The sequence below is a fragment of the Sphaerodactylus townsendi genome, linkage group LG02, assembly GCF_021028975.2.
Source record: "Sphaerodactylus townsendi isolate TG3544 linkage group LG02, MPM_Stown_v2.3, whole genome shotgun sequence".
In the NCBI taxonomy this organism is placed as follows: Eukaryota; Metazoa; Chordata; class Lepidosauria; order Squamata; family Sphaerodactylidae; genus Sphaerodactylus; species Sphaerodactylus townsendi.
The window spans coordinates 70,486,612-70,508,611 of NC_059426.1; the positions used below are offsets into that span (position 1 = coordinate 70,486,612).

General features: G+C 43.2%; 1 protein-coding gene across 1 annotated transcript; it reads right to left on the reverse strand.

Moving 5' to 3' along the window:
* Positions 1-1,088: 1,088 nt before the first annotated feature.
* APLNR (apelin receptor) lies at positions 1,089-6,636 on the reverse strand. The gene is made up of 2 exons (XM_048483287.1): positions 5,239-6,636; positions 1,089-3,250 (listed from the first exon to the last, which is right to left on the reverse strand). The coding sequence occupies exon 1, from the start codon at positions 6,388-6,390 to the stop codon at positions 5,275-5,277; it is 1,116 nt and encodes a 371-aa protein (XP_048339244.1). The 5' UTR covers positions 6,391-6,636; the 3' UTR covers positions 1,089-3,250; positions 5,239-5,274.
* Between the last annotated feature and the right edge of the window lie 15,364 nt (positions 6,637-22,000).

Genomic DNA, 22,000 nt, shown 5'->3' on the forward strand with positions numbered 1-22,000 from the left:
CCTTGCAAGTGGGCCCTGACACCACAAAACTGGGCCGCAGTTTTGGCAGAGGGGAGAAGGAAAGCTTAAGGCAGAGGGACAGATAAAGGTCGCTGGCTGTTGGGGTGAGAAGGAGATAGGTTTGCCAACTCCAGGTTAGGGAATTTCTAGAGATTTGGGGTGCAGCCTGAAAATGGTGGGGTTGGAGGAGGTGAGGGACCTCAGAAGGGTACAATGCCATAGAAGCCACACTTCAAAGCAGTAAATTGCTCCAGGGGAATTGGAGTCGCCAGCCTCTTAGTGTGGGCTGAAGACCACCTGAAATTACAACTGTTCTTTAGATGATAGGGATCATTTCTCCTTGTTATTCCACCTCATTTCCACTACTGAAAGCAGGTTCAACTTAGAAGAAGAAGAAGAAGAGTTTGAATTTATATCCCCCCTTTCTCTCCTGCAGGAGACTCAAAGGGGCTTACAATCTCCTTGCCCTTTCCCCCCACAACAAACACCCTGTGAGGTAGGTGGGGCTGAGAGAGCTCCGAGAAGCTGTGACTAGCCCAAGGTCACCCAGCTGGCGTGTGTGGGAGTGTACAGGCTAATCTGAATTCCCCAGATAAGCCTTTACAGCTCAGGCGGCAGAGCTTACTGATTATGCACAAGATCTCTGCCACACACCAGGAGGGAATGTCTGTCTTGTATGGATGTATTTCCTTAAGCCCCACTTTCACTCTCCATTCTCCCCATGGCAAGTAAGACCACTTGTAGTGAGACTTCAATGTCCTTTGCAGCCAGAGTGGGGCAGATTTGCCATCACAGCTTTGCTCCATGCATCTTTCCTCCACCTATGGCCAGCCTATCTAGTTTCATCACTCCCACTCCCTTGTGCTTTCCTTCCTTGCCTTCCCTTTTGGCCCTCTCCCTGCTGCCAACTCTTTCCTTTTAACAATATTAAACACCAGGGTTTCTCTGGCACATTGAGGAAGGGACAAGTGGGAATCTGGAGAGCTTGGGAAAAAGTCGTTCACACTGTCCCTTTGCTGTTGATGAGTTACCATTACTCTCCCCCCGCTTCATTCCCACCATAGAAGAGAGTCAGTGACCCAGCACTAAACAAACAAATGTTTTAATATCAATATATAGATATATCAATATAAACGCTGTGCACCAATGGAAAAATTATGCTTCTTTTTGTGAAGGGGAGGTTTTTCTGGTGCTTTTTCTCCATTGGTGACATGTCAAAATGGCTGATCCCCTCTCCCTCTTAAGCCCAACAGCCTGCCCCACTGCAAAGAGGGCAAGAAACTGCAGGGGGAAAGGGGCAATGGGTAAAAATAACCAACATGCTCCAAAACAAAAGACTCTGCAGCAAATTCTATTTGGGACCCCGGCAAGCTCACCATGCATAATGAGCCATTCAGTCCTCAGCCTTTTTAGTTTCGGATCTGAAGTACAAATCAGGAGTGCTTCCTTCCCCACTTTAGACTCTTCACAGATCATCCCGTCCAGTCTTCTGAGATAGATGCCTGCATACCAATATGAGTGCAGGGCATTAAAGGAGCCTTCTCTGAAGCTAGAGAAATTGCCCCTTATCTCACTACAAGGGATGAAAGTTAGATATAAAACCCACAATGGCTTTCAAGTGTTCTCTCCAGGTCTCTGACCTAGATTAACACTTGCACACAAAAGACAGAGGTTGGTTCAAAGGTATTTTAAGTGCCATGTGAGGATAGGGATGTCTTTAGGGGTTCCCATCCATGGGAGTGTGTTCCCACATGAAACCTTTTACTAGCCGCTTAAAGTGGGGCAACCCAAAAGAGGTTTTATCACCCAATTCTGTTAAATGTTCAACTGGATTACAGTCAGCATCAGCAGTTCCTACTGTGCGAACAACAGTATTGTAGTTTTGAATTTATGCAAGGGGGTGTTAACAGTTCCCTATAGGATATGTAAATTTATCTAAAACATCCCAAGAAAGGTAGAAAATGAAATGAGACCTTAAGACATATTCCTGAAATCTCAAATTCTTCCATAGAATCATTAGGCTATAAATGCATGACACACAGATAACACAGTTGAATACTTTTGTTTCAGTTGGATCAATCTGGAAACATTTGCATTTCTAGGTTTGTTATAGTTTATTCAAACAAATTCAAACAAAATAATTCGGTTGCCAAAAATTGTTGTTTTGAAGCATTTATCAAAAGGTTAAAGTTTAGCAAAAGTTTTGTGTAAATGTTTTGCAGAAAACAAATAAAAATTGGGTGTTTTACAGAAAGGGTTTTTTTAACAAAAAATATCATTTGGCTATAAAAGAGGCACTGGGTTGGTGCGGGTAGGCTTGCCAGTTCCAGCTCAGAAAATCCCAGGATATTTAGAGGCAGTGCCTGGGGAGGACAGAGTTTGGGGAGGGATAGGAACAGTAAGGATATGATGCCATGGCATAGAGTCTGCCCACCGAAGCTGCCATTTGTCCATGGGAATTGTTCTGTTCTGTCTGGAGATCAGTTATTATTTTTGGAAAACGACAGGCCCCTTCTAGAGGCTGGTAGCCAAAGTGGGGAGCAACTAAAAACAAATTGTCCACTTTTGTGCAATGTCCCCTGATTAACACAGCTAATGCACATGCTTCAAAAGCCCACACCCAGAAACTTTCTAAGAGAGTCCCATGTGGTACTACTGAAAAGAGGGGAAAGAAGTCGCAGCATTATGCTACATGGCTTTATACTTCAGATCAGAGAATAAAGGCAAGAAACAGACGACAGAGGCAAGAAAATTGTGGTCCCCTCCCTCGCCAGGGGAATCTTTCCTGCTCATGCAAATACCTCTTCCAATATTAACTGCCAAAAGGAGCAGCTATATACATTCCCTCACATTCTAGGAGAAACCAGCTCCCAGTGGTTTATGGAAAAGAGTTAAAAACATGAGAAGGTTATCACTGAAAAACAAACAGAAAACACTGCTGCTTAAGCATCCATGCAGAAAAGAGATTTTCTAACACCTCATGTAGTGGGAAACAAGTAGGAGAAGGTTGGAGGAAGAAGGAAAAAGGAAGAAAGACTTAAAAATACAGTTTTATATCTGTTCCAGGGTATCTGATCAGGTCTGTCTTCTCTACAGGAAGAATGAAACTCATAGCAGGCGGAGTCCATGGTGCTAATCCTAGTGCTGTATCTTCAAAGCACCCATTTCTGGAGCTGTGACCGCTTCTTCCCATCTGAGGAATAGGGCAATTGTGAGCTGCAAAGTGCTAGCCTCTCTGACTGTCTGTTGACTACAAAAAGAAGAAAACAAACACAGTGGGTGGAAAGGTTTCTGAGACAGGCATCCTAAGCACCAATCAGTTACAGAGAGTCATTTAGAAAGTTATCACATTTGCTACCCCTAGCTTGCAGTCCTTGTCAAAAGGCTACAATAATAAATATAATGACTTGAAAGTTAATTCAGTGGGATGTGTAGCATGATCTCACCCATTTCTTTGCATGCCATTCCTGCTGATTTTAGCGGAATTTTGTGCTTATTACCATTTTACTGTTTTAAGTATATCTCCCAAATAGAGCTTGAATGATTTTTAAAACTTTCTGAAGCTCAAACAAACAAACTTCTATAGTACAATGTAGATACTTTTAAATTTCCTTAAACTCCTGGTTTCAGAGGAACGCTGAGTTGGTCTGCAGTAGAATAGAGTCAACACTCTCTTTGTTATACTGTCAAAAGCTTATACCATGAAAATTTTGTTGGTCTCTAGGGAGCTACTGGACTCAAACTTACTTGACCAAGATTCCCAGTCACCTCTTCCCTACATACTCACATGCTGTTTCCATAATATTGGAAAGTTACACTGTCTTAAAGCATAAATACACACAGAATACCTATGAGAAGCACTGTTCTCTAAGTGTATGGATGGGGAACAGAAGGCCAAAGAGATTAATTTAACATGCTCAGGGTCAGCAAATACTTACTGGATCTACTGTATAGCACTGTGGTGATGGTAGAAAGTGCCATAAAGTCACAGTCAACTTATAGCAACCCCATAGGGTTTTCAAGACAAGAGACATTCAGAGGTGGTTTGCCATTGCCTGCCTGGGTATAGCGACCCTGGACTTCCCTGGTGGTCTACCATCCAAATACTAACCAGGACTGACCCCATTTCTGAGTTCTAACAATATCAGGCTAGCCTGAACTATCTAGGTCAAGGCTACAGCACTTTAGTCAACACATTCGGATTTTTTAGTCCCAAAACATAGAACCTAGTTCTAATTGTTTCTGGGGAGCATACTTTAGCCAAGAACAACAGAACAGTCCTTATTCACAAAAGTCAAGTAACAAAGTTAGAACAAGTAACCTAGCAAGAGGAGGGAGTGAAGGTGGGGTTTACAGGGGCTTCTGTGCCTGAGGTTGCTAACTTCCAGATGGAAGCTGGAGATCTCCTGGAATTACAACTAATCTTCAAAGGATCAGTTCCCCTGGAGAACGTGGGTGCTTTGGAGGGTGAACTCTACATTATATCCTTCGGAGGACCCTAACCCCCCTGAACCTTGCAATCTCCAGATTCCCTCACCATTCCCAATCACCAATAATGTTCCAACCTGAAGTTGGCAAGCCTACACCGTGCTCCTGCCTCAACGGCTGGATCCCTTGTCCATTGCTGTCTCTTCTGTCCTGCTTAGGCGTACAGAGCTTCAGAATTGTAGAAGGAAGAGAGTTTGCTGCACCTGGTTCTTGCTCCTCTCCACTAGAGAGAACCCAACCATTTCCTCCCTGACCTGATTCTAAGCCCCTTACAAAGCCAGTGCAGTAGGCTGCACATGCTCAATCAATGCCTCTGAAGTCTCACAAGAACTAGCAGTCTCATGAGACCTCAAGGAAATCTTGGGCTGCTTCTGCAATCCCCCCCCCCCCCCCCCCGCCCCATCCCTTGCTCTGTCTAAACTGGCAACAGTTGTTGGTGATGATTGAAATGGTGCCCTAAAAGGCCACACTGGGTTACTTCTGTTGCAGCAGTTCTCCTTGTTACCACTATCCTGGTGGGCTTCCCTGTTGCTATCACTGCACCAATTGGGTGATTCCTGGGTAAGCACAGACTTTGGCGGTGGGGGGGATCCCCCAGACCAAGTGGTCCCCCAGACCAAGTGGAATGGGAGAAAGGACAAGAATCCAATGAAGACAGACAGAAGTCATTAGAAAAAAATGGAATAATAAAATAGCATCAGAAGGAGAAAGACATTGAAGAGTTGAATAAAATACAAGAGTTCACAATACCTAAAGTCCATCATGATTGATTGATGGTGTCCTTTTTTATTCCCGGAGCAGAGTCTCTTGACTGTCTGGGCTCTGCTTCTCTCTTTGTGGCTCCCCAGCTTTTCCTGGGTGGTTCTGGCTATGGCCAGAGGAATAGCTAGCCGACTTGTCCCCAGCAGCACCTACCAAACGTCCTGAAGAACTACAGAGGACAGCAACACAGGCCTGTCGGAAGCGGGGGTCAAAGAAAGCATAGAGGAAGGGGTTGAGGCAACTGTTAACATAGGCCAAGCCAGTGCAATAAGGGTGAAGATTGATAAGGAAGGCGTGGACCTCACAGGACAAGGGCATCATTTCCCAGTCCATCAGCATATAGATGGTTTTCACCAGATGATAAGGTAGCCAACACAAAGCAAAAGTGGCCACCAAGACAATGATAATTGTTAGCAGACGCTTCCTCTTCCTCAGTCCTTCACTGCGCTCCTTTCGAAAGTGGCTAGCAATGGTTTGGGCAATAAAGAAGTAGCAGGTCAGCATAATGGCGAATGGCACCACAAAGCCCATTAAGGTGGAGGACAAGCCTAGTCCTGCCTCCCAGGCTGCCTCTGTCTCATTGGATGCTACACCTGAGTAATCCATGAAGCATGTCACTTTGTTCTCCCCATTGAGTGCTCCTGCATTCCGGAATATCATGGCTGGCAAGGCCAGAAGAGCTGCCAAGGCCCAGAGAGTAATGGTCACTAAAAGCCCACTAGCTTTTGACCTGAGTTTGGCATTGGCAATGGGCCGGACAATGGCCAAATAGCGATCAAAGCTGAGCCCCGTGAGGCAGAAGACACTGGCATACATGTTGACAAAAACCAGGTAGCTGCTGAGTTTGCAGGCAAAGGAGCCAAAGGCCCAATGGTAGTCCAAGATGACATAGGTAGCCCAGAGTGGCAAGGTTACCACAAAGGTCAGGTCAGCCACTGCCAGGTTGGCAATGAATGTATCTGCCGATCGTCGTTTCTCCTGGCCTCCCCCTAAAATGGTCCATAACACCAGACCATTGCCAGTGGTGCCTAGTAAGAAAACCACCACATAAATGATAGGAATGAGAACCTTTGATGAACTCCATTCAACATAGTCACAGTAGAGGGATGAATTATTGTCAGTATCATTGCTGATTTCCATGCCTGCTCTGGAAGAAGGATAATCTCTAAAGAAATTGCCCTCTGATCCTGAACAGTCCTTCACTGAGCTGGATCCACGTTACCAAAGTGTCTTCCTTGCTGCCGAAGAGGGGGGGAAAACTCTGTCCCAGTCTCTCAGCTCATTTCTGACCTTCCTTCTCCTCCTCAAAGCTCCAGGCACATCTGGTGAATGCCCTTCTCAGTCTGTGTGTTGTCTCTTGCTCACACTTCCAGAGATAGCAGTTCCTTCCTTTTGAGTTGTCTTAAAGCTGTGTGCTCCAGCCCCCTTTCCCACCCCTCCCCTTGCCTTTCACTCAACATCCTAATGTGAATTGGGCAGCTCAATTTGTCACTTGAATCCATGCACTTAAAACCAAATAGCAGCACCTCCACACACATACACAGTTCCCACCCCCTGCACAAGAAAAGAAATGTGACAAAGCCAACCAGAGACGCCTGGGGATTCTAAATGCTTCCTAAGGCTGTTCAGCCTTGCCTGGCTTGTCTAACAGTTTCATTCATGAGCCTTTTCCCGTTGCACAACCATTCTCTGAGTGAAACATTGAGGCATCACCAAGTACATCCAGCTAAGACACCCTATTAACTGCAGCACTGTATTATTGGATTCATTTTGAGCAATGTTTGAGCATAGGTGCATTTTATGCCTAATAAAGGTTTACTGTAACTGCATAGGTGCATTTTTCTTTCCTAGTGAATTTTTAAATGTGTTTAACCTTTCAGAAAGGGATGACCTGGCATGAGATGTTGAGAAAGGTGGAACAAGTTAGGACAAATTTCAGGAACTGCTTGATTTTTTAGCAACACTTTTAGACTAGCAATGTATTGCATGAAACCTGTGTGGCAGATCACAGAAAAGTCCTAGGTAAGTTCTGGTTTGGTGCACAGAGAGGATTGAATGGTGAATTTCCAAGTTTAGAAGTAAGGCTTGCAGGGGAGCCTAGAGTCTTGAAGGGGGGGGGGGGTCATAGAAATGGCAAGTTTGGGAAATGACTGTAGGCTAGATTCATTTCCCTACACTGTACCTCTGAGACTCATAACAGCATTGCTTTTTCATACAGAAACAACTCTTGCAAAAGACAATGAAGGGAACCTGAATTAGAATAGAGTCCTGCAGTCCAAATCATTCATGCTTTTAAAAAAGATTCAAAATTGCAACCCAGGTTAGCTGTGATATTCTCTGCCATCTAAAGGTCTCCTGTAGCAAATTAAACCTGATCACTTGGGCTGGTTTCACCTTGTCAGTGTAGTCTGGAGGTGCACTAATTAATTAACTGATTTTAATAGAGTTGAAATGATACCAGAATCAATACATTGCATGTCAGTTATGGTTTTGGGGTTTTTTAAAGGTTGCTTCCACATAACAATGATTCAGTGTAGTTCTTATTGCTGAAATGCAGAGGTAACAGCGTGCTGACATGTCAGTTCCCCACACACATTTCTTGCCTGAGAGCCCATGTGGCCCACCATTCCCACCCCTCTGCACCACTGGAAGGCTTTCATAAGAAATCAGCTAGATCACTATAGCATTTTAAGATTATCATACTATATTGCTATAATCAATTAGTTCCTCCGAATTTCCAACTTTAATTTTTAAAAGAGTAAGTCTCTAGTCCTTATCATTATCATTTATTAGATGTTATCCTGCTCATTCCCGTCAGGATGGGCTCAAAGTGACTCACAACATTAACAGCCCAATCTGAGGGAAAGAGGCAAAATGGGCTTTTGGATGTGGCATGGGCTCACACTGACATGTTTGATCCCACTGCTGGCATAAGGGACATGTCTGCCAGTGAACAGATCAAAGATGGTGGCATCTGGGAGCTCCACAGCTCTGCGGCAGCCAAACCTGGAAGTGGGCACCACAGCGAAGCTATGCTGGCATCTGAGCAGACATTGGTGCGGGGAGGGGGCCAGGGCATTCCAAAGGGGGGCTTTCGAGCCAGGAAGGCTTTCGAGCTTTCGAGCCAGGAAGGCTCAGTACAGGCCTTGTATTCTGCCCTATGGAGGGCTTTCCAGGTGGCCAAGGGAGGTTGTTTTTGCTACCTCCCCACACCCCCTGGAAGTCCTATGGAGGTGGCAAAGTAGCATGGCAGTGGCACCATTCCTGGCCACCAGAGTCCTATGGATTGGGCTGTTATGCAATATCACAACAATAAAACATTGCAGAGATATAAGGGGTGTACCTTTTCCTTTGTATCTCCCTTTTTACAGCGAAAGCTGGGGGTTCAGAGGAACTAATAAGAAGTGACAATAGAGTGTTATAATACTTTAATGCTATAGCTATCTAGCAATTGGCAATTTTTTAAGCTCATAAAAAGCCCTCGGTTGAGGCAAGGCAAATAGTGCCTAGGTGGGATTGTGTCCTTTAAAAGTCTTCATCTTCTATCCACATGATGATGAGCAAAGAAGCTTTGATTGCACTCTTTCCAAAAAGATCACATCAAACCAGGTTTGTGAAAGATATATCAAAGTAGGGAAGAATCCAGAAAGTGGACAATTAGAGGACAACATTGTGTGGATGTTCCAAAAAAACCCCCACTCCAGTTCAGTTGCTAAACCTGAGTAAAACCTTCATGTGGAGGCAACCTTATTTTTATTTTATGTTTTTCTCTTTTCACACCTACTTTGGTGACATTTTGGCCTTCAAAGGGATTGCATTGACAGTTTTCTATGTGTGAATGGGCTTTTTAACGCTATTGCACCAGGAGTGCTTGAGTTGTGACCTGCTTGGTCTCATTTGCTGGTTATGCTGATATTTTAAAATGTCCTCAAACACAGTCCTTGCCCGTTCTTTTTAAACAGCAATTGGGTAACAAAACTAGGAAATGTTTAGTTAAAAGGTCTGTCTAGTGGGGGAACAGGATCTTGCCATTCTTTTGTTTCACTTGCACATGTGGATTGTTTAAAATTGTTGTGCTTGTTTCTATTAGTGTGCCATGATGAAAATAGGCTACAATGGGAGGAGACTCTGGAACTGGGGTGCATCGGATCTGATAGGGCAGTAAATGGAAAGCAGAACAGAACAGCATTTTAGCAACGTAAGATGGGGGGGCTACCAAAGAAGGCCTCAGCGTACTATCAACATAGGGAAGAAGTCTAGGCCAGAATGGGACCCACAGCAAGGTGATGCATTTACAGCAGCCATAGAACTATATACATGCACGCACCCTCCTCAGAATGTAGCTGTCAGGAGGAGGGGACTCCTGCACTTTGAGGGAAATGAGCACATGCACGCACGCCTCTTCTCTGATGGTGTTTTCCTCGGTCGCCGCAGTAAGGCAAACAGCATTACACATGGGTACCAGCAATGTTTGGGGTGCTGGTTGGGCACCTCATTTCTGCCATTGTCCGATGTTGTTAGCACAGGCTGTGCAATCCGCCAGCCCTGTTCTGCTCTGGCTTTCGGATGGGACCAGAGCCTCACAGGCTGTTTCTCCTCTTGGAAGAAACAGCCTCCCTCCCTCCCTCTAAACACATACTCCAGGTTCATGAGCTCCCTCCCTCCTCCCTTAATGTAACTGGGCATGTAATTAATCGTTGAAAGACTATGGTTTCTCTTGGGGAACAGTCCTGTGTGGGAATGTGGCATTACCATCTTAATTAGAATAAAGCTTTAGATTAGTCAATGTAATGTAGAACTACTACTGTAATTCACTTCTTGGCACACTGGAGAACATCATCAGGACTTTACTTGTAAAAAGGAAATTATAATTTTAACTCCTGATAACTTAGGACATTGCCAGATAGCTACTAGTGCAAGTTCTTGGATGTTCAGAATTGGCATGATTTGGTCCATTTGGACATTCAGCCACTATCTTAATTGCCGGTTGCACTGAAGGCAGAATTGGTGGACCGAGTCAATGATTGCTTTCATTTGCCTCTCCTTATGTGGCAGGCCAAGTATCATCCAAATTCCTCATGTGTAAGTTTATCCAAAGCGGCATTTCATGTTTTAATTCAACTGTTTTTATAAGTGTTGCAGTATATATTTGGTGTTGCCCTACACCTTTGATTCTGAAAGTTTCTGATTAGCCATCAGTTTTCTTCAGTGCACACATGGTCTAATGCTGGATCATGACATTCTGGCATGCAAAAAATTTTTAAAAAGAAAGAAACAGTGCCCAACCCACCCAAAATGATGAGGTGGGTGGAGCACTGTGGAACAGCACAGGTATTTCAGAGTCTGCCCAAAACCTGAAATCAAACCATTTCAGGGAAAAAAAATTGAGGAAAACGGCTGTCAGAAAAATCTGGAGTGAGTGAAATGCTAAGAAATTGGAACAGCAAGGGATTCCTAACAAAGTCGTGTGGTGGCAGGGTGGGGTGGGGAGAACAATAACAAAGGGGAATGCAACTGGAACATTAAGACTGTCTGGAAAACAACTGTGAGCTTCATAGTCTCTCGTGCTGTTTTCATATCTGTCGATGCTTTATGTGTAAATTAAGTATACACATATACAACTGAATAAGTATTTGCAAAATCATGTTTTTACTGAAGGATTGGGGCTGTGACTGCCTCTGTGGGCTTCTTGCTGTACTCCACGGACCTGCAGGGCCAAGATAAAACAGATTCACAACCCTCTTAAATGTCAGTGGCCTTGGACCTGTGACAAAGCAAAACTAGTGCCCGTAAGCATGTGTCCTTTTTTGTTCTTTTAATCTGACAACTCTAGAAATAAAGTCTGAGAAAGCTGTAGTTGCAGGAAATTCCAAAATGCTAACGCTGTGAATTGCCAAAAGGTCACATAGTAAATCTATGCCAAGGGCCAGTTTGAACCCAGACCACAAAAGATCCTCCTATCTGCTGGACAGAACCAGGTCCTCTTTGCTATCAGTCACTAGCAGAGACCTGCCAAAACAATCAGCTTCTATGAAGTGTCTTCAGAGGCATTTCTGACTCCTGATGGGGACTGATCTGCTTTTTTCAAGAACAAAAAAAATGCCATTGGGGTGGATCACAGTGGCAATCCTGCTGCCGTGTATAGCTTCACTGTTTGATCTGATTCTGTTCAGTAATCTCCTGTTTGCATTTTGCAGCACTGGCTGATAAATATTGATATCTGTTCTGGTTGACAGCTCTCTGCCTGGACTATAACAGAGCCTTCTGTGCTGCTGATTCTATCAGTAATACCAGAGAGTCCCCAAGCCTAAATGTCTTTCTCCAATGGTTAACACAGTGGCAACTTTTTGCTGCTCATCCAGATGTCTTCGCTATCATGTTATTTGCCTTCCCTGTGGTTTGAATGGCAATTGATATAAGCTGTACTTGAGACCTGAAACAGAAAGATGGACAAGCAACTTGCTCACGTCACACAAGATATCTATGACAACATGCCCAGTCAAAATCAGGACTGTGACCTATCAAGCCAGTCCTTGATGCCATGATTAGAGATATCAAATGCCACTCTTGTTCTGAAGGGCTTAAGTTCTGGATCCTCTTGCCCATATTTTCTGCCCCTTTCTGTAACAAGTGACTCATAATATGGTGAATAACATTTGGTGGGAGATCTAAATCCCATTTACATAACCTTCTGGAGCTTTCATAACACTTCATATTCTTTATTTCAATACTCCTCACAACATCCCTGTAAAGTGGGACAGTGTTTTTATTCCTGCACTGCTGATGGGAGAGTAGCTGAGGCTGAAAAATTGTGCCTTTCCTAAGGCCACCGGATGACTTCATGCTAAAGATCATACTGCATGAGAGTCTTCCTGGTTTAGTACTCAACCATCTTGGGACTAACTAAGGAGAACCTCCACATTTAGGGAGAGTAAATTTACGAATACCAGAGCTCAGAGCCAGCAGCACCAAGGGAAAAACTGTTCTATGTTCTGTTTGCTAGCCTGCAGTGGCACTTGGTTTGCATAACAACACACCGGGCTAGATGGAACAATGGTCTGACCCAACAGTACTCTTCTTATGCTCTCCTTGCCTTTCCTTCAATGAATTCAGGACAGGTTACACGATTTGCCTCTTCTCTATTTCATTCACACAAAAATCCTGGGAGGTAAATTAGCCTGAAAAAGAATGATTGTAGGCTACAGCTACAGCCCACAGATGCACTTGTTCAGGTCCTGTTACTAAAACTGAATCAATAACACTGTCTAAATCCTTTTGGGACATGATACTCAAAGAGATACAAAAGATATTGAAAATAACAAGGGTAAAAAAGCCTGAAGTTTTTCTATGGGATTACTGGGAGATGACTTCCCAAATCAACACTGCTTTTCATCTATCCGTCGACTGCTGAATGGACACTGTATGCGCAGAAATGAAGAGATGAAAAAATTCCAACAAAGGAAGACTGGACACAGAAAGTCACAGAATATTCAGAAACAGCAAAATTAACAACTTTATTAAAGGATAGTAATACAAAGTTTGCAGAAAACTGGAAGCCTTTTACAGATTATCTATTGAAAAAATATGGTAGAAGAGAAATAATTGCAGGATTTGAGAATTACGTAAAATAAAACAGCAGATAGAATTAGAATATTAGTAATGACACAGTGTGTAATTGATACATTGTTTCATTTTAAATAGATGCATGAACATAGAAGATTTGATTTCAACAATAAGATAGCTGGAAGTCATTAGATGGTGTTTTGGTGTATAGCTTTGTTGGTTATGATAGGTTGAGTCTAGTTATAGAGTTATGTTTTAAGTGTGTGTTTTCTTTTTATTTCATGGTTTAATTTTGTATTAATGTAATAGTAGTGTGAAAGTATATGTGCTTCTTTTGTATGATGAGAGCATTTTAAAAATCTATTAAAAATAACACTATCTTAACTGAGTGATTTTCAAACTTACTACCCCTGTTTCTACATCATCTTGTCTGTGAAGGGCCTCCTGTGTACCTCTCAGAGAGCCACAATCAAATCTACCTTAAGTCTCAGTAAGAGAAGTGGATTATAAATGAAATACATTTTATAACATTCTGAACAAGGTTTGCTGCAAACATACAATTCACTTGGGGGTTCTAGGGAAATCTGTTCGGGTTTCACTGTTGCATCATCTTGACTCACTTCTTAGAGGAGACATTGGAGATCAGTGATTGGAACTTCTTGTGTATTTTTAAAACTTCTAAGTAACTTGACCTGGGGAGGTATGGGGCATAAACAGATTTCTTGCTAGGCAAATAACAGCTGGGAAAAGGGAATGATTAGAATCAGACTGTTGCCAAGTAAGGGGTTGAATGTGTGCATCCCCACACATGCCCACCACTTTCTAGATCCATTTCCCTGCTTGGCTATTTCGGTCTTAAAAAAAAAAAAAGACATGGAAGATCCTAATCACAAATCTCTTGTACTGCATATCCCCTGCAACATTGCATGGTAAGATTAGTAGTTGTGGTTAAACTGTCTTTTATGAGAGTTTGTCTTTAATTGCAATCTTTATTGTGGATGTTTTTTAAACACCATTCTGCCAACTTAGGGCTCCCACAGCAGTGAACAATCAAAATATTAAAACAGGGTTTAAACTACAGATGAATACATATGAAATATTTAAAACAATTACATAAAACATATGAACGCTAAGGAAGCCCAATGCTTCCCCGAATTAACGAGAACATGTTTATAGCCACCTTGTTCCTCAGAATTAAGGCAGTTCACTTAACTTGCTAACTAGAGACAATTTGAAAACTAAAACACAGGTCATTTCACACAAGGTGAAATTTCCTAAGGATATCATGTCCATGTAACAGCTGCTTGACCCACCCCCCCACCCCCCCCAAAAAACCCCATGCACACAACACATGCAGCTTGTTGTTTATTTCAGCACAAATACAATTTCTGTGTAGGAAATTCAGCCTGCATGATGCATCTAGCAGAAAACTGGATGGTGTCTTCCCAGTAAATACCAGTGTGGGTAGGAGTGTCAGACTAGGATCTGGGAGACTCAGGTTCAAATTCCCCACTCTGCCATGGAAGCTTGCTGGGTGACCTTGAGCCAGTTACCAACTCTCAGGTGAGGTGCAAACTACCTCAAGAAGTTGTGAGGATAACATGGAGGAGAGGAGAGTGATCTCAGCTATTTTGGATCTAAGCCAATTTAGGGGAATTGTGGGGTATTTCCCTCTAATGTAGGATATAAAACATACATATATAAATGTGAGGAATAAATAAATAAATTTTGAAAAGAAGTAGACAGATCATTGCTGAGTGGCCTGCCTCTTACTAAAGGCTGCTCAGCATCACCTTTCAAGTGCAATTCAAGATGGTTATGTTGATGCAGGAAGCAGGAAGTGGGAGAGATCTTCATACTTTAGACTACCGTCTCTGTTATATTTTCCTGTGGTCCTGAGAGCCAAAAGGAGTTTTATATTCTGGACATTCCCAATAAACTCAGTAATTCCCCACAGGCCTTAGGCTCATCCTCTGAACTGCACACACAGATATATGTCTGGGCATGTTTCAGGAATACTGGAGTATGAAGAGCTAGGCAGGTGCTAACAATCCCATCCTGTCTTTAAAGAGTTTTAAGATGTGTCATAATTCTGTCTGACACTTGAGGTGTTCAAGGGGATGCAGAAGGATAGAAACTGACTTCTGTTCTTGCATCAGCAACAAGATTATTTTAATCAGATCTAGAAAAAGAGTGTCTTTCACCTCTAAATTGCTCATTTAAGTTTGCAGTGAACAAGCCATACAACAAGTTAGAAGAATAACTGGATCATGTACTGGTGTTAAAATTACAGAAATCCCATGACATAGTAACATTATACACATTGTGTACATTCCTTCTGAATCTCTTTTGGTTTCTATGCTTTCATTGTTACTACAACACCAACAACTCAGTGTTTTTATTTCAACCTCAGTAAGAAAGCTGAGAATTTAGGATTATAGAGTTATTTTATTTATTTATTTTTATGTTATTGGATTTAATATCCTGCTCTTTCCTAACCTAATGGCCAGGCTCAGAAGGGCTAACAAAATTTAAGAAATACATCAGCATCAACATACAACAAGTTTAAAATGGCAGCATTAAATTCCTATTTCAGATGGCATTTAAACAATTGTTTAAAACATTTTAATTTTAAAGTACCAATAAGGGAATCCCATTCACAACCAGATTAATGCCCTCTTGTCCCACTCTGTTTTACATTTATATCAAATAGGGAGGGGGAGGGGCAGATGGGGGGCCATAAAAGTTTGATCATCTCTGTCTTGCAGGCTCTGCAGACTTGATCTAAGTCCCACAGGGCTTTGGTCTCAACTGACAGAGTCCCACCAAGCTGGGGCCAGAGCCAAAAAGCCCCTGGCCCTGGTTGAAGCCAGCCAGATATTCTTGGAGCCAGGAACCACTAGGAGGTTACTTCTGGCAGAACGTAATGCTCTCCAGGGGCAATACAGGGAGAGGTGGTCCTGTAGATAATACAGTCCCAAATTGTTCAAGGTCTTAAAGGTTAACACCAAAACCTTGAACATGACCCAAAAATCAACCAGTAACCAGTGCACAGGGTACCCAGTGCACTGGATAAGCACAGGTCCAATATGTGCTCTTACTGGGGTCCCTGAAAGGATTCTCGCTGCTGCGTCCTCAAACAGTTGTAGCTTCCAGAGCAGTTCCAAGGGCAGGCCAGCATAGAGTGAGTTACAGAAGTTCAACCTGCAAGTGATTGTTACATAGATCACTGTAGCCAAGTCTGAGCATGAAGTGTCTAGCCTGGTGAAGATGGAAAAAGCCACCTTGGTTGTATGTGTGACCAGGGCCTCCATAGACAGGGAGGGCTCCAAGATCAAACCCAGGCTGGAGCAGGTGTTCATGTTGTTCCGTCTAATTTTGGCAGTTGGATACTTCACCTTAATAATTCTTACATCAGTCCTGAGTGTAAGACAGCCGAAGGGACTAGATAGTTGTACCACTTAACTCAGTGGACAAACTGAATGTTCATGAGAAAGAAAGATAGATATAACTGAATGTTCATGAGAAAGAAAGATAGATATAAGAAGGAGGAGACTCTATCTGGAGTGGAATTTGTTCAGATGTGCCTTCAGCAGTAGTTCCCAACCTAGGGTATGCTTACCTCCAGGGATCCATGCTAGAGCATTTGAGGGTATGCAAAAAAAGAATTACAAAATGGGTTTGCTAATATGGGGATACAATTTTAGGGAAATGGGTTGCCAAGGGGTATGCAAGTGAAAAAAGGTTGGGAACCACTGGCCTATGGTGTAAGGAGCCCCTGTTGAAGAGGAACATCACTGATTCAGCAAAGAGAAGATACCACCTAAGTCCCCCCGGCATCACACAGAAGAAAGGCACTGGGCTGAGAAATATATGACAAACAGAAAGGAGAAAAAACAGTGCTGGTTAAAGGAAACAGAAAATTGCTGTATGTAAAAAAATATGGGGGGGGGGAAGGGAAATTGCTGAATGGTGGGCATGTTCTCATTTAGGCATGTAATCCTTTGGACACAGAAGTGCAGAAAAACTGTCAGGATCACAGTGTAAAGATTTAGTTATCAATTTGCTCTCAGTTTCGGTCACTTTTTACTGAGCGGTGCAAGTGTGTCTGATGTAGGAAAAGATGCCTGAGAGAGATTGTCCAAGGGAAGGAAATAGAGCAGAGACAGGAAAGGAAGGCAGGAAAGGAAGAAATTAGAGCTAGGCCCACCTTACAGTAAGCAAAATATTTATAGCTTGTCTCACTGTAACAATGAAGGGATGTGAGCATCAGAGCAGTGCTGGTTGAATGGGGAGCTATTCAAGCTATTCAAGAAGGAAGTAAGGAAGAGTACACACATTATACTGTCTCTCTCTAATCAGAGTTTAGGGTTGGCACAAGAAAGCATTTCAGTCCAAGCACAGTATGCCTCAAAACACATTATCCTTTGTGGGATTCTCCTCAAGAAGAACTGGATTGGGAGGGGAATTGCAGATTTGAATTCAGAGATCAAAAAGATCAAAACAGATATACCATCAAGGGTCTTCTTGCCCAGACTTGTGGCTTGATTGGGCGCCTTTTGGAAGTGGAGTAAACAATTTTAACAATGTTCTTTCTTCATGTCAGATCACTCTCGTGTTATTTTCAGGGGTACAGAAATGCTTCAGCAGCCTCCTTGTTAGCAATGACAATATGACTTTAGGATTGTCAGTTCTGAATTTGAAAATCTGTAGGAAATTGGGGAGTCTGGGGAGGGCAGGAATGGAAGAAGGAGGAAATCAGCAGGGTATAATGCCTTAGAGCCCACCCTCTCAGGCAGCCATTTTCTCCTTGGATTGCAATCCCTTACAAATGTAAGGAAGGCTGATGGGACACAGCTTGTCATAATAATTTTTTAAAAAATACAGCCTCATCTACTTACTGGAAGTTGATACACAGGATAGCTCTAGGAAGCACCAAAAACTCTATGGTAAGACCAACTCAATTTTAGAACCACTCTTTTGGCTAAATAGTATAATGGGAGAGTGTCTGATGTTTGGGTTGTGCAACAGACTCACCCACACAGACTCATCCACAGAGCTGAAGAGTCATTTGCTGTTGTGGGGGAAGGTCAAATTGATTTCCCATTATTTCTCACAGCTCTTATCTAATTCATATTTCATAATTCATATTTGTTTATTTTACAAATTTTATACTCTCCTAAGGGCCACTAAACACACATGACAAAATCACATCTTTAAAAAAAGACTGAAACAATCAACATATAATTCCAGAGTTTTGGTACCATGACCAAGAAACCCTTCTCCTAGGTTACCACCCATCTAATCTCAGAAGGTGGAGGCACCAAAAGCAGGCCCTCAGAAGACCATATAGCGTTTTAAAAGTTACCCCCATCACCTTGAATTGCACCCAGAAACAGATTGGGAGACAGTGTAGAAAAGCCAAAGCTGAAGTGGTGGGTGGTCCCTGTGATGCACTCCAGCATTCTGCACCAATTAAAGTTTCCAAACATTTTTCAAGGGCAGCCCAGAGAGCTGGACTGGAAGCTCTGCTGTGTAAGCTAGATGTTACTATTTCAGCATACCTTTTAAAAATAAAATGGGATAGCTGTCCTAGTGTCATAAGTGGCCAAATAGTAGTACAGATGTAACAAGACGCATAGATACTGGGGTCTGTAGCCATAGGAGTTTGACAGTCAGAAGCTTGGCTACAGTACAGAGGGAGGCCTACATTCTCAGCTTCTTTTCCAGCATGGCGCCCAGCAGCAACAGCAAAACCCTCTCATGAGCAATTACAAGATGTGTAGATTTCCAAACCATAAGTGCCATTTTGCAGCTCAAAAGGAGGATTTTTGATTGAACCAGCTTTAATTTTTTTTTCTAGAGCAAGGCCATTCCATAATTCTTACATGGGGTAGAGCAGGGGTGTTGAACTTATTTGTTATGAGGAGGGCTGAGTGTGTAATTAATGTGACTTGTTTGAGCTGGACCCTGGGGGGGAGGGGAGGCTGCCTGATGATGAGCCCTCAACAGACTCGCTAGCCCAGATCAGTACTGGGGCGGGGACAGTGGCTCTCTCAGCTAGTGAGCGCGCAGCGGACTCGTCAGCCTACGATGGCAATAGTGGGGGGGGGGGGGCTTTTCAGGTCAGATTGGGAGTGGGGGAAGGGTGGCTGCCTGGGCTGGCAAGCCTGCAGTGGGCTTGTCATCCCAGAGAGCCAGCACTGGGAAAGGTGGCCTCACTGGAGTGGATGACTGCAACAGTTCAATATGGGTAGAGTTGGTTATTTAAGCTGGCGAGCCCACTGCAGGCTCAATTGCCAGGGTCCAAGGGTGGTGGCTTGCCAGGCCAGATTGGGAGTGAAGGGGGTGGCCGCCTAGACTGGCAAGCTTGCAGAGGGCTCACCATCCCAGAACGACACTGGGGGATGTGGGCAGGACTGGAGGAGGTGGCTGCTGCAGCTGGTGAGCCCACAGGGGGTTTGTCAGGCCCAGTTGGGAGCAGGGGCTTGGTGCATGGACTGGCCAGCCTACAGCAGGCTCACCAGGCCAGATCGGGAGCAAGGGAGTGGGGTTTCCTTAGCTAGATCATGGGCCTGACAAGCCCTCTCAAGGGGCCTGATCCAGCCCCCAGGCAGCATGTTTGACATTCCTGGTGTAGAGGTCTGGGGCTGGAATAATGTTTAATTGTGACCCTGGAACCTATTCAAAAAATTATTTTTAAAAAGAACTTTAGTTTTGCCTCATAGTACTCGTGCGGCTTTAGCACAGGCTGAACTTGGAATACCCACAATTGGAGCCCATGCTCATATCACTCCATTCAGGGTAAAACATTGTACTGCTGTGCTCAGTTGTTACTTGTACAGACAGCTTCAACAATATTATTTACTGTTATTCCTTAGTGGATGATTGTTGGGGTATGTCCTTGCCTGGCCTCAATATACAAGGGTGGATCTTTAAGAACAGTGCAACATTAGACTGAAATACAGCTGCTCACTGTAGATTTTCTGCCTGTTTAAAAAGGACCATGGCAGAGCTCTTAACATGTATGTAATTTCAAACTATGTCTTCTACCATTTTAGAAGGTCACTATACAAAAACACTGACTGCTTGGTACTTTGCAAAGCCTTGTGGTCCCAGAATGTCTTTCACATTGTTTTGTTTTGCCTTTTGTGTACAGAACCCCCAAACAAATTTCTTGCTAAATTTCTTGCTAACAAGGATATAAAATTTCTTGCTAACAAGGATATAAATTTTTCTTCTGTGGAGGAGAAACTAATTTTCCTTCTTTCCGATCTGGATCCATATGTTTCTTATAGAGTGACACAATTTGCCTTGACAGCCAAGAAACTAAGAGTGCAGCTATGTCTAAAGGCTAAACTACTTTCATTGTATAGTATGAAGATGTCTGTGTGTTTTTAATTTTTAAAGAGTTTTTGTCATTATATCCTCGCTTTTGCTGTAGTTGTGTGTGCTCCTCTGGTGTCCTAACTGTAATGGCCTTTGTCCTTATACAGTAAATGCTTCCCTTGTTTGCTATATTTTTCATGTTTGAAATGTGACAAAGTGATGGCAATTGGTGAGAGGATTAAAGATTCTGTTTATGTCACTGATTGAGGCTACCATATTACACAAATCAAGGCTTTATACTCCCTCCCCTTTTTTGGTCTCTGTTTACATCCTTAAGTAGAACTGCCGAAAAACTTACTACAAACAAATTTGAGCTAGAGTCCCTTGAGATGATGCCTCCCACCCGTAAGTTTCCATTTTAATAACAAGATGTCAATTTTGAAGGAACCCAACATACTTTCTTTAAACCTTTGATTCCGCAGGGCCCAAGGAATACAAAACTGGCACTTTAATACTCATAACCAGTTTCTTTGGGTTTCACCATAAAGATTAATTGTGGGCAAGGGCAGCGAAGCCTTTTTGAATCCAGAGAGGGTCATCTGCCAGATCACATAATCTGCACAAGGAGGAGTAACTAACAAAGCTTGCTTTGCCGCTAGCTTTACTAAGTGCTACAGTGTCCTCTTGTGGCTACAAGGCTTACCTTAAGGCACATTCTGACAGAGTGGCACGTTTAAGGGGCTAACGAAACATTGCAGCACAGCTTTTGACAAATGCGATCATGGGGGCATTTAAGGCTGCTACACAGTGGAAATATCTCTCTCTACTACGTCTGTGTATTTGAGAATGAATAAATCCTTTGCCCAACCCAGGGAATAGATAATTAAACTGAACACCTACAACTCAACAGGCCCAAGTTTAATGCTGTTTCAGTTCATTTGTTTGAATGATTTTGAGTCACAGCAGAACTCAGTGCCACTGGCAGACTAAGAGAAAGCTGCAGCCCCCTTGCTTCCATGGGCAGTAGAACGTGTCATCACAGCCAATTTATGGTGACAAGGCAAGGGAAATTCAGAGGTGATTTGCCACTGCCTGCCTCTGAATAGAGACCCTGGACTACCTTTGTGGTCTCCCATCCAAGGACTAACCAGGACTGACCCTGCTTACCTTTTGAGATCTGACAAGATCAGGCTAGCTTGAGCCATACAGATCAGCCTGTTTTTATTAACTTATGTTAATAACTGGGTTTACATTCTGTCCCTATTAACCCTCTGCCTTCTGCTCCGGTTGCCTGAGGCAGAAGGGCTATGAGAAGTGCTCAAGCATGGTTTGTGTGTGTACAACTGCACTCTTAAGAACAAAACAGGAGTTAGATATTGGCTGGTTGTGGTCATGAACAAATAAATAAAGAGTAACTGACAGGCACATCAATGAAATATTCTGCTTTGCCTCTTCAGACCCAAGATGCACAGGAAACACTGATTTTTTTTAAAAAAAACCAAGATATAAAGTAGAGCAGATTTGTGGGGGCAGGGGAAACAGTCTGTGAGCAATCTGTGCACAAATAGAGGATGTCATGTGGAAACATTAAAAAAAATTCCCATATCAGCTGAGTAGTTAAAACGTGAGAAAACTTTGGTGTAGAAGCAGCCATGGTTGAAATCAAGCAAGAAGCCCCAGCTACAATTATACTCCAGAACAGGGATCCAGCAGACAGGAAAAAGGTCAAGTGGCTAGTCCACTCCTGGCCCACAAAAGCTGCGTGAAGTGTGTGCATCGGTGACTGGGAATGTGGTGCCACAGGATGAAATAAACAGAAAAGTTGGGAGATGCTATAGACCAGTGATGGCGAACCTTT

Coding starts and splice junctions, on each gene's coding strand:
- APLNR (XM_048483287.1), bottom strand. CDS start 6,390: ATGGAAATCAGCAATGATACTGACAATAATTCATCCCTCTACTGTGAC.